This window comes from Melampsora larici-populina (genome assembly GCF_000204055.1).
Source record: "Melampsora larici-populina 98AG31 unplaced genomic scaffold MELLAscaffold_38, whole genome shotgun sequence".
Taxonomy (NCBI): domain Eukaryota; kingdom Fungi; phylum Basidiomycota; class Pucciniomycetes; order Pucciniales; family Melampsoraceae; genus Melampsora; species Melampsora laricis-populina.
Window position 1 is genome coordinate 843,574 of NW_006768802.1, and position 13,049 is coordinate 856,622.

General features: G+C 44.0%; 3 protein-coding genes across 3 annotated transcripts; 1 reads left to right on the plus strand and 2 right to left on the minus strand.

The window, feature by feature from the left end:
- Nucleotides 1-2,538: 2,538 nt before the first annotated feature.
- Nucleotides 2,539-3,483, minus strand: MELLADRAFT_57032 (uncharacterized protein; the record flags this gene model as incomplete). Its single annotated transcript, XM_007413711.1, has 3 exons — nt 2,539-2,683; nt 2,755-3,237; nt 3,325-3,483. Coding segments are annotated over 2 exons (457 nt in total), but the record flags the coding sequence as incomplete, so codon positions are not given.
- A 38-nt stretch (nt 3,484-3,521) lies between these two features.
- Nucleotides 3,522-4,123, minus strand: MELLADRAFT_90609 (uncharacterized protein; the record flags this gene model as incomplete). Its single annotated transcript, XM_007413710.1, has 2 exons — nt 3,522-3,947; nt 4,037-4,123. The coding sequence occupies 2 exons, from the start codon at nt 4,121-4,123 to the stop codon at nt 3,522-3,524; spliced, it is 513 nt and encodes a 170-aa protein (XP_007413772.1).
- Nucleotides 4,124-9,251: 5,128 nt separating this feature from the next.
- On the plus strand, nt 9,252-10,975 carry MELLADRAFT_66006 (uncharacterized protein; the record flags this gene model as incomplete). The annotated part of the gene is made up of 3 exons (XM_007413701.1): nt 9,252-9,366; nt 9,456-9,544; nt 9,632-10,975. 3 exons carry the CDS (start codon nt 9,252-9,254, stop codon nt 10,973-10,975), a joined length of 1,548 nt encoding a protein of 515 aa, XP_007413763.1.
- Between the last annotated feature and the right edge of the window lie 2,074 nt (nt 10,976-13,049).

Here is a 13,049-nt window from a genome sequence, read left to right on the forward strand (position 1 = left end):
GTTTTACAAGATAATAGCCATAAATAACATTTAAAGCCTCAAATCACCTATAACAACCCTGAGCCAGTTACGCTACGTAGCGTTAACCAAGGTTTTTTCGTAACGCAGCTCCGTTACACGTCACAAAGGCCCGTTACAGGTGTAACGTAACACCGGATACCAGCAACAGGATTTCCTGCCTATACGAAGCTCAGCTCCTAACAGCAACGCCACAGTTACGCTGCAGGAGCTACTGCGTTATCCGTAGCACCCGCTAAACCCAGTTAACGGGGAGCAACGCAGCAGCGTTACCGCGCCAAAAAAGGCAAGTTACTCACATCTAAAGTAGCGTAACAGTAAATCTTGTATCATTTGTATTGGCATATCAGTAGTATCAGTAAACAAGAAGACTTCTTCAAGCAAAAGAAGAAAGTGGCATAGCATAGATTGTATGGACTAAGATTGAGAAGAAAAGAAAAGCATAGCATAGTATGTGCGTAAAATAAAATGTAACCACCACATCAATCCAGCGTTACACCTAATAATTTGAACAGGGAGGCCAGTTCTGCAAATTCAACACCAAGCCCCACACCTTCTCTTAACCATAGCCGACTCGATACCAGAGCTTCGATAGTGCGTACAAGCAGACTGCCTCGATCACTGGCACAAACGTCGGCTGCGCAAGAAAAGATTCGTTCCGCCGCGCACGAAGATCCAGTTGTTGCAAGGTAATCACGTGCCATGATGCCAAGAACACGGTAATTCTTTTCATGACACTACATTACCAGCAGGGATGTTAGTATAATTGTTAAAGTCACAATTATAATGATAAAAAGTTTGCTTACCGACCACCACTCAAGACCAGCCTTTGGGTCTGCCAGATTATAATCAGTACTGCGCATCTTATCAGACATCTTCAAGTAATTCTCCAAAGAATTGTCAATTGTGTCTTCTTGTTCTTCGTCTGACTCAGTGTCATCGTGAAACATCTTGGCCCGGTGTGCCAAAGGATTAGAGCTAGTGCCAGATTGATGACGGGGTGAAGTGGATTCGTATTCAGAGTAAATTCGTCGTAACATTGATTCAGCTTTCATAGGAATCGATGCCAACTTGCCACCAAACCATTTGACAAAGAACTTTAGTCGAAACAGAGGATGTAGCATTGTTGCCATGACCAGGCTCTCGCAGCCAAGGGCCTCGTCAAGGTACTCCTGAGTCTTCTGGAGCATCTTCGCCAACATGGGGTAAACGGTGTCTGATGTACTTAGCTTCTCAACTTTCTCCTGCAGCTTATGTCGAAGTTCGACGTATTCGGGGATCACCATGCACCCGGTAGGCCCATCGCCTTCCATCTTGAGGGTCGTGGTAAGAAAGATCTAATCATATGACAATCAGCATGGTTGGAATGACGATGTAAAGGTTAGGGTACGTACCTCAAGCTCATCATTGATCCTTCGCACTTGAGCCCATTCAGATGTGGTAATCTCAAGTTGATGGAAGTACCCATAGGGCTTCCCGTTTTTGCGTGGACGCCGCCCAACCGCAAGAACACGATCAAGATCCTCCTTACATAGTTGGTCAATTACCTGTGACATGTCAATTAACATGATTTGATTAGTATAATTGAATCCATGTATGCAAATATAAAGAGCAAACACTTACACTTTGGGCGAGCCAGGCCTTGTGACGACTTTCGTATTTTATATTCCACCTTATTCCATACCCAGCAATAAGTGAACCTGTGAAACCTTTCTTCGCACTGACCCGCGCGAATTCCTTGCGCCAGGATGCTGAACGAGTGATCCTGCGTACGATGAAGTCGACCTGTAGAAATAATTAAATTTATTCAAGTATGTAAGCAGATCATATCAAGATGACAGTTCAATGAATGATGAACCGGAACTTACCTTGTTCAAGACGTAGTCCAACTGATTAGCTTGTCGACGATGAGTTGGGACAACTTCATTCTCCAACAAGACTGCAGGGGTTTCTTCATCTTCAGCGTCGGCGCGGTCCCATTCAGCTTCATCTTTGATGGCCCCAGGGACCTCTTCACTAACAATTGGCGGTTCTAAATCTTCCAGTTCGTCAGTATCGTGTTCTGGAATGTCATCTTTGGTTGAAACTGGTTGTTGATCCAATTCTTCATCCTCGTCCTCCTCTTCAATAGTTCCAATGATTGGAAAATGACCACGTGCCGCTGCTTTGACTTTTGCAGGAGGGGGAGCTTTCACACCGAGCTCAGCTAAGCCAGCGTTGACAATCAACGCTAGCTTATGGCAAAAACAGAATATGTGCATCTTTGACGGGTCCCATTGATACTTGATCCCTTCTTTCTGAGGCTCCAGAGAGAACTGCCTATGCATCTCGGCAGCCATCGTCTTGTTGTTCGAACCCAAGTCGGTGGTCTGGCAGAGGATGTGAGAAATATGAAAAAACAATGTCAGCCTTTATGACAATAAGAAGAACGGTGATAAAAATATATACATATCTTATGATGAATACGGTTCTTTACCAAAAGATTGACGATTGGTTCAGCCAACCATGGACCGTGATGGTGCCATGCAACAACCTTCAAGCCCACATGCCGCACGTGATAGTTCCATTTCGTATCAATGAAATTTACCGAAGCTCCAATAAACCCGTGTCGATTACCTTTGCTCGTCCAGCCGTCGTGTACAAGATTAAAGCGGGATGTAAGTTGCTGAAAAGAAACAAACATTTTCAGTTACCGAGCCAAACTGAAAAGAAACTTGAATAAGCAATAGTACACACCTGGAGCTCTTTGAAAACGTTTGATTTCAAAGACTTATTGATGTGTCTTGCTTCGGTGGAAACCCATTTGCGACCGTAAAGCTTGGCGTCATTTCGAAGATACCTTACCATAGCCCTGAGGATAGGGTCTTCAACACGATTCCAAGGTAGCGCGTGTCAAATCAACCACGTGCAAGCCATTTGGTTGAAGGTGACATTGTTGAACTTTGCGCCGGGGGTGGTTGTGACGAATCCATCAAGAGGTCCGAGTTTCTTCTTCTCATTGAACCGTCTCTCTGCAACTGATAGAGGTACTCCAAGTGATTTATCTTCCTTGGCCTTGAGGCGTCCAGGACAGCCTTTGTCAGATCGGCCTACGGCGGTGTATCCATCGCGATGGGATTGAAGGTTCCCTGTCAAATTGCTCAAACTGACACGAACAGGGTCCTTTTCGCCCCGGTGGCAGAAACGACACGCATATGACAATGGTGCTTTTGTTTGGTCCTAAAATTGGGATCAATCAAAAACATAAAAGATGAAAAATAAGTTAAACATAATCAAGTTGAATAAAAGGTACGAGGAAAAACTTACATCATCGTGTCGGTGCACAGGAGGGAGGAAGTAAGCTCGAAGTTGAGCTAAATCGGTAGCACTATTGTCATCTGCCTTGTGCCTCTTGCGAACCACTTCACTGCCGATATCGTCGTCAGAATCAGCACGTAACATCTTTCTGGTTACATTAGAAGAAACGTACTGAGATTTCAAAATTAGCAATGGTGGATGGTCAATTAGGGAGGCACGTTGAAAACACTTACTTGATCGTGTTTCTTGTTTGATTTGTTTACAGGGTTTTTCTTCCGGGAAGTGGAACGGCCAGGGTTGACAACACACACAATCGAAGAGGCGTCGGAATTGTGATCCGGATCGTGGTCGGGGTCATCGATGGGATCAGTAGCTGGCGCTTTGCGTTTAGACTTATTTGTTGATTTCTGAGGTTGAACTTCGTGGTCAGAAGTGATTGAGATTCGTCGACGACTATCTGGCGAGGGTGAAACCATTCCTGGGTGGATGACAGGGTTTCTGATACGGGTAGGCCGGGACGGGGTTTCAGACACAATCGAGGAAGAGGGCATAGTGATTGATGTGAAAGTTCGATAAGCCAAGGGAAAAGTAAAACAAAGATGATTGGATGATAAAATCGAAACCGATGGTTTCTGTTGATGGTGAGCAGTGAAAGGAAGGAAGTGAGAAGGATGTGAGCAAGGGAAAACAAAACTGGGGAAAACAAACGAAGGAAACGTACTCTTCGGAAACCATAAAGGTGACGGCCTTGATGCCATTCCACCCCTTTGCCCCCTGGCTGGTAGCGTTCTCGAACGCACCAAATCATACGAATTTGTCCTTAGGTTGGTTAATTAGTCTTCTTTGGGATATGAGCAATTGACTGGTTGAGGTATGTTTGAGGCGTCGACGTAAACCCTTTGCCCAGATAGGATTAGTGTGGAAGGATACTTCTGGGACCGTTACACCGTTACTTAGCGGTCCCGGGGCGCTAATGTTACGGTGGTTAGCTGTAAGAAAAATACTGGCAATCATGAGACTTAGTAGCTTAGCTGTACGACCCGCAGCACGGGTACCGCTTCTTTGTAACGTTACGGGGTCAAATAACCGTTACGCCGCGCTCCGCAGCACGCAACAGAGGCGTAACTGGCCCAGGGTTGCCTATAAGTGCAACTTTTTCCCTTTTGTGAAGCCTGTGAGTCATCCAGTTGTGCCTTCACTTCACCATATGTTCCATAAAAATTTCAATTGTACTGCATGCATTTTTCTTGCAATATAGGCAAGCCCTCCACACCAAATATTGGGCATCTCAGTGGTGGTTGAATTGAAGAGCCAACCAGCTTTGTATCATATGTCAGGAAAGAGCTTGGGGTGTGTGTAATGCTGACAGATTTTTCCATTATCCTTGTGTCTACAGAAGTGGAGAGAGTCTACTGGGAATATCAAATGAAAAAAGGAGTGGTGATGTTGCCCCTGTGGTGAATGTGGTCAAGCAGCTTGCATGCACTGATGTAGAAGCAGAATTGAGGCATTTGATTGGGGAAGGTACATAGCAAGAAAGCCAAAAGAATTGAGTAGTCTCCTGGTCAGCCAATCAGAGAATAGCGGAAGAATGGAGAGCAACATAGACAAACTGTGCTTAACTCTCAGGATAAAAAAATGTTTTCCATGCCAGTATAATTCCACAGTGCGGACTAAAAACTGTGTGTTGTGGGATTGACTGCAAGCAAGGCACACACACTTTCAAGTCTTATTTGGGGTATCTTCACCCTCCTGAGTGGCTTTGTGTGAGCATTACACACAAACTTTATCAGCTTGCTGTATTTCATCAATATTTATCATTTTGGTGGTGTTCCAATTTTGGGGACAGTTGGGTTAGATGCACAATTTTGACCAGGGTGGTTGAATATGGAGGTGAGCAAAACTTTAGATATAGTTTACTCAAGAATTGAACTGGGTTTAGGCATCGTACGTTCTTGAAGATTGCATGTTGCTGAGACTTCTTGTGCTGCAGCCAAGAAATGTTGCACCTGGCAATTGCCTCCAAGGTGCTTTTGATGTTCTGGACAGAATATATCACTGACCTGGCCAAGAGGTGCAGTGCATGGACCATTTGAAGGATGTAAACCATCAGCTGCCGCAAGTTTGCAGAGTTGATCTGAGGTTGTGCTGCATTGCACATATGACTTACATACCAATTTGAATTTCTGACCCTCTTTGGCCAAAGAAACCAGATGGATGCAGCTCAGGCACACATGATCACAATGTGTACAATGGCAATGTGTGGTGCCTTCTAAGTTGTTCGATTCCAATCACTGCCAACATTTTTACCTCGGATCTCACATGGGTCTAAACCCTTGGACAGCTCTTGTCTGAGGATTTGATCCAAGCCATTTCATGGCCCATAAGATTTCCTTGGATTGGGACCTTGGACAGGATTTATCCAAGGATTTGCATCTGATGATGCCTGGGATTTTTCAACCCACGGCAAATATGGGGGCAGTGAATGCATATGGCATTGGGAGATGGTAGCAATGCTTGCTTTTGGTGCAGATGAATCTACAACCAATTATTGGATGAGTGCTGAGTTGGCATGCCCCAGAATTTTTTTTATCTCCAATCCATCTGCACAGGTCACTTTTTACATGGAGGATTGCACCATTTGTACACCATAGAGTCGTGGGATTGATATGTTTTCAACAAATGACCAGTTAAACAGGTTGACAAGATTGAAGTTCAAGACAATAGAGGGTAGAAGTAGGAACAAATAGATGGGGATGAGCATTAATCATTGTATTCATGTAGTGAAAAACTTGTTCACTGTGAAAGCATTTGTCCAATGCAAAGAAATCCATCCAAGCAGTGTGTCATGAATAGATGACAAGAGACCTGGTAAGCTTCTTGGTTTTGACCATCCTGTGCCTAATGATAGGTCCAAAGGCCTTGGAGGGGGTATGAGCTGGGCCTGTAGTGTGTAGTGCACTCTGGAGATGAAAAAAAGGACTGATTGGTGTCTAAGGGAGTGTGAAGGGGGGTTTCAGGTCCAATTTTGGCTTACTAGGGCACTTCATTGATGGGGTGGACACCATCCATGTCATACAAGTAGATATTGAGATGCAAGAAATGCTGTAGTTGGATTTCAGGGATGGAAGGTGACAGGGTGCAGACCCAAAAAATTTACACAGGAGCTGTGAGAAATAATTTAGGGATTGTGATGGAGATTTCAGGCCAATGACCATTCTGTTGAATCAAGAAACCAGGATTGATTTGAGTTTGAGAGATAACAGGGAAGAGTAAACACCATAGGCAACTCCAGTTTTTTTAGAGAGAGTGACAGTTGAAATGATTCTTGCAGGAAGGATACAAGCTTTTGAGGGATAGGTGTTGAGCTCCTTTGGTACCAGTAAGACCTTGGCAGCCAGTGTGGCAAACTGTAGGAATTTGGTCAACTTGAGAGTGGCATATAACTCTGGTCATTCAGATGAGATTGTGTTGAGGAGCATTGAGAGAAACATGAAAGTTTCAGTTTGACAAATTGAAGATTTGATGGATGGTGTGAGTGAGATGAAAGAAGAAGTGATTGGAAGAGTGAGAGGATGAAGGGCACAATCTTGGGGTTATGACTATCCAGAAGGTTGAGCAAGGTTTTGGTTCTGGACAGTGGGGTGGTTGAACTGGGGGTATCATTTCACAAGCCTGTCAAGGGCTTGTTGCTTAGGTGTTGCTGATTGTGAGCAGCCAGTTGGTTGGGTGGTGAATTGGGTGTGAAGCCATTGCATGATGTGTTTAAGAGGGTTCTGATATTCAGTGTCCCTCTGACAGCAGGAATTTCCCAAAGGCCATGTCTTTAGTCTATTGAGATCAAGGGTTTCTTGGATGAAAACAGAATAAGCTGCCCAACTGATTTTATTGGAAAATCAGATATGAAAAATCAGATATGATGTGGTATAGATGCACTTCACAAGATTCAAAAAAGAGACAGACAATGCAATGACCAACAGTGTCTGAAAACAAATTCTCTTTGAATTCACATTCTCTTTGATCAATCACAATGCTGGCAAATATAATGTTTGATTGATTGCCAACATAAATTTGAGAGACAATCTCATATTTCCTGATAGGTTCATTTTATCAAGAAATTGCATTTAATTCCATTTGGCCAAGGCATGATTCAAGTGATTGGCATATGTGGAGCTTTGAAATTCATGTTTTGGGTTATATCCTTTCTCCATCCAGTCAAAAAAAACCAACTTAGTCGCAAAGCTTGGGAGTTGGTACATGTATTGACATATGGGAATGGGTCAAAGAAAGGCTTTTGGATAATACTAATAGTAGTTAGGTAAGAATCAACCTCCATTCCTAACAAACAAAAAAGCATATAGTCTATCACATCAAAAGAAGATTTATCTTTTTTAAATGTCTAGAAGGATTGGAGTTATAGAATCATTCAAAAGAAAAATTCCCTAATTCTCAACTCATTTTTCTATAATCTTAAAATTCATAATTTAAAAATAATTATATTCATCCATTCTATTATCCTAAAGTTTTTCTTGAAAGTGCTTTTGACTAGAAAAACCATTGCCCATCCAGGATGGGGTAAGGGTTTTACAGCAAACTAACAAAATGTTCCTTCAATTCTGTGAAAAATTGGTCAGCCAGTAAAAATTTATTCGGCATAACAACATGATATAATTAGGTTGTAAGGGTGATACATGTCAGATATGAGAACCGCCCTCAGAACTTCCGCGTTTCTCAAGTTCTTTTGTTTCAAGTCTCATGTCTGATTTGATTTTTTCCCAAGCTTTATATGATGCTGATAAAGCTTGCCTCTGTGGTCGCTCAGCGTGAACCCAGATACTTAGTATCTAGAGCCAGAACACCCATCCCCTCAAATTAATCAGGCGATTCCAAGCGGACTCAGATTTGACGCGCATCTGTGAACCCATTCAATGCCTGGTAACCATCAATTGTCTTATCACAAAGGACCAAATTGACATGCGTCCTCTGAATCAAAAATTAAATACTGACGTTACTTTCTTTATGATATTGGTGTCAAAGATTGCCTTATATATTCGACGAAAAACATCCCAACCGGCTCAAGAGAGAAAGCCCCATTGTCATCAACTCCCATCTCATCGGAATATTGGTTATTCGGCTGGGTACGTTTGTTGTTTAAACATTCAAACTTCCAATTCCGAGAGAAATCCTGCTAGGATAATCTAATGGTGTTGAATCAATCCCCAAGGATCTTCTCAATAAACCTCACCACCGACGCAATATCAAGCATGTAGGCCTGTGTAGTGATTCTTTTGTACTCCTGGTATGGAAATCGAGTTCAAAGAAAGTACAGTTCTTATGAATTGGATTGTGAATTCGGCCCATCTTCTCTTGCAGAAGACACAGAGTTGCCGAGATTTCAAAATTTCCAAGGAGTAAGGTCCAAAATTTCCAAGGAGTAAGGTCTTCCGTTTTAGGTGATTGAGATATCTTTGGTTTTAAAAGTCGGGGTTTCGCAGGTCACGCTCAATCAAAGAACTGTAAGGCTTGCAATGAAAAGTAAAGGTCAAGAACAATAGTCTTTTGAAACTGACAACACTTCTTTCTTTTGAGCAGTTGTCAAAGTTGTTGTTGAAATCGTTGCTTTTGACCGGGGGCCAGCCTCAAATTACCGCACCTTCACCATTGAAAGAAATACTTTCCAAATCGAGACCCCCATGTGGCAAAATCGTACCTTCCTTTAGATGCAATCCAGTGATGGCATCGTGCTTTTCTCGTGCTTTTGAGGCCACTATAAACGCTTCCCTAGCTGAGAAATGTGATTGCAGACCTTTCGGATTCAGCGACATTGCTTATTTCCACTTGATCATCATCGATAAATTCATTGAACCAATTCATATCACTGCTTGAAAAATCGGCTACACATCTATCATCGGCTCGGATATCACAACTACCAGAAAATGCTTAACAGATTACCGGCGGAAGCACTGGATCCTATCATCGAGCGTCTCCTCGAGTTAGACATGGCTGCACCCGGAAATCCCATCTATCCGCACGATGGAAGATTTGAAGCAGGTAGGCATCGGCGGACTTGCATTCTCTTTCTTTCAATAATCCAAGTACTAGCGAATGAATTCTAAATTTTATTTCTTACATCCTTGCAGCCCATTCCTTGAGAGCATTATCAGAAGTGACTCTTGGATCGAGTCAAATAAAGCCCTTTCAGGAGGCCTGTGAATCCTTTATATGGAGGGTGAGCAATATTCTCACGATATATGAGCCATTGCAAAAATGCTGATCTATAATCTTGACTCTCTTTCACAATTGTTTTGGCAAAAAGATCTTCCGATGTGTCCTAGAAGATTGCGATGAGATGGCCGCTGATCCTAATCTTGATTCTGTAGCCAGACATGTTCGCTCATTCACAGCTTCGATGCGCATAGACACCGAGAGTGACGCTTCATTTACGCAAACTATAGAATGGATGGGAATCATGGACAACATCTTGAATAAATTCTCTGATCTCAATCTGAAGCATATCCGCCTACACACCCACGCTCAGCTCGTCCAGGGCACGCCATCGATTCTCGAGGACTCGGCCAACCTTGATCGCCTGCAAATTGCTCACCAGCAAATCATCTCTTCTTTGAGTAACTTTCCTTCTTTGACTGCGTTGGACCTTGAAAATTGTTTTGCTTTGGTGTCAGAGGATATTGTCTCTCAATGCATTTTTCAACTTCCCAACTTGGTTCGATTCCGAGCTCAGGAAAGTGCGTTGAAGCCCGATCTCGATTTGACTCAAGGCTCAAGGCTTGGCGAGTCTTTGGCATCTCGTACGAAATTGGAGAAGCTGAGTTTGAAGAACTTGGCCTATGTAAGTCCTGCTTGGTGTGACTTGAACTGGCAAGGACCTTTGACAAGTTTGAATTTGAGGGGTTGTGGAAATTTGGAAAACCAAGCACTATTGCGTTTCATCCTCAGTATCCCGTCCTTGGAGAAGATTCGCCTACAAGATCACCATTTCAGATCTCTCGACATATTTACCGACATTCATGGAATCCCATTCCCAAACTTGGAACGCTTTACCTTTCTTGGGGACAGTCTTGAGCACCCTCTCTTTGATATATTGGCAGAAGCTCCCTTACTTGAAAAAGTACATTTGCATTCAACTCCAGTGCGGGATTGCCTACGCGGAATGCAACGTTCTATCGAAGTAAGCCATGGGTCTTGGGCAAGTTTGAGGACTGTTATTATATCATTTATTAGGCCTGACGATCCAGAGAGGATACGGCTTCGTGAGTGGGGTGTTGCAAGAGACGTCGCAGTCAAGTTTCATTTCGGTATCACGGCATGGAACACGCCTGAACTTCAAGTTTTCGATTTATCTTCTGATGAAGAGACTGGCAACGGAACCGCAGCACCAAATGATGACCAAGCTGATCATGCCAGTGAGGCAGAATCCGAGCCATCAGATCACAGTGAGGCAGAATCCGAGCCATCAGATCACAGTGAGGCAGAATCCGAGCCATCAGATCACAGTGAGGCAGAATCCGAGCCATCAGATGCCAGTGAGGCAGAATCCCAGCCATCAGATGCCAGTGAGGCAGAATTCGAGCCAGAAGATGACAGTGATGTTAGCGCCCCAGAAGATTGGGAATTTGTTTGGAGACCACAAACTTTATAAAAACTAGTCTTCAATCTTTTCTATCTTAAAGATCCCGTGTGGAAGCCTTGTATTTATACTCTTTCTTGCGCAGTAAATTTGTAATTAATTCTCCGAAGTCCGTACCCTAAACTCAACCCAAATCCCTCAAAATCCCTCGCCCAAGCCAAAATTACTGGACTGGTCCAGGGCTTGAGCAGTAGGTATATATGTAGGAAGCCGTATGCCCCCTTCTGCAAGGGAGCGGCGGAGGATCCAACCTCCAGTGAGAATGAGTTAGCTTAACAAAGCCCTCTCTGCGCGGCCTTTGTTAAGCTAAGAGAATGAGACACAAAGGGTGGAGGATCCAACCTGGCGGGAGAGGGAGACTCCACCGTTCCCACTTCACGTGAGACTAGGGGAGACTTCAGCAAAAAGTACAGTTTGATACTGTATTATCTTCAGAAATACAGTGTCATACTGTGGCACCCTGTGCCACCAATCCATTAAATTCTATTCACGTTTTGTTAGAGGAACAATTTTCTTTCTCAATTCTCTCATTATGTCACTTTCATATTTTATCTTGTATTATCTATTAATTGTTAACATCTCTAATATCTACTACACAAAGTTCTACCAAGTCATTAGACTGTATGCTATGCAACTTGAGTCACAGTACAAACAAGCTACAGTGCGTGTGTGGGGGGGGCCGGTAGGTCGCGGGTCTCATGACCGGGTAGGCCTCTGCGTGGTAGGGTGCAGGGGTGGGTGGGAGGTAAAGAAAATTTTTATCGTGCTTGATGTTCGATTAAGCAAGTGGGATGTGTTAGCGGGTTTTTCTCACGACGTGTAGGATGTGTATGTTTGGATAACGGATCATGTAGCTGACCCGGTCTCTCACAACCATCCCCAACAGGATGTCTGCCTCGTGCACACGGCTCAAACCAATAACTGACAACATTACTTCGGCCTCGGCATTAGGCTTCATTGACGACGTTGTTTTGTTGTCAACCGCAAGCGACACACATCAGTTGAAATCACAGATGCAAACACTGTCTTTTCGCCAACAACAATGGGCCAAAAATCACGGCGCGATTTTTGACATCAAGAAAACATTTTGGGTTCTATTTGGCTTACAAACACCTGCTTTCATCCCTACAATTGACTTTGCCGACAGGAAAATGATCGAACCGGCCCCTTTTGCAAAATGGCTGGGCATCAAAGTCGACAATCAACTCACCTTCAAACAACACCGACTCGAAGTTATTGCAAAAGGACAACAACGAGCCGGTTTCCTAGCAGGTCTCTCGAAGACCGGCTGGGGCATCCCCCCTCACCTTATGAGAATTCTCATAACAACCACGATCCACGCAGCGACCGATTATGGAGCCATGGCCTGGAACCCTACAGAGCCGTCAAAATTTCTCATTGACAAACTGACACAGATAGACAACACCTGCGCCCGAGCGGCGCTTGGAGCACTCAGCACCACACCAACAATCTTTCTCAGGCATGACATGAACCTCGTGCCCGTGAAAATACGCCTACAAAGCAAAACTTTGAGCTTCATGGCACGCTCTTTAGCTAAAGCTAAATCACACCCCTTTTTCTCTCTTATCCAGCAGGCTCAGCATTCGAATCCGAAAAGCCACCGTAACCCTTTTCATCATTTCTTCCAACACTCTCTTCACACGCAATTCGAAGAACACGTGGTCCAACTGCCGGTGGACCCAGCCTCGACGCTAATCAGGCCGCCTAATTACTCAACAATCCTCCAGGAGGATGAAAACACCGCCACAAATGGGACGCTACGGCTTAAACCAAGCGGCCATCACATACTAATTTTCACCGACGGCTCTCGTATCCCAAACAAAAACACGGCAGCGGCAGCATGGTGCGCTAACACCACGACTTCGACTGCAGTCCACCTAGGCCCAGCACGTTTGCAAGGCATTTACCAGGCAGAGTACCGTGGCGTCCAACTGGGGCTGAAAATGGCCCTAGAAATGGCGACTCAAGCCACACACAGGACATCCATTATCCTTGATAATCAGGGAGTGGTGAAAGACTTGAAATCTAACTCATCCTCCGTCTCCTCCTTAGATAACAGACAACA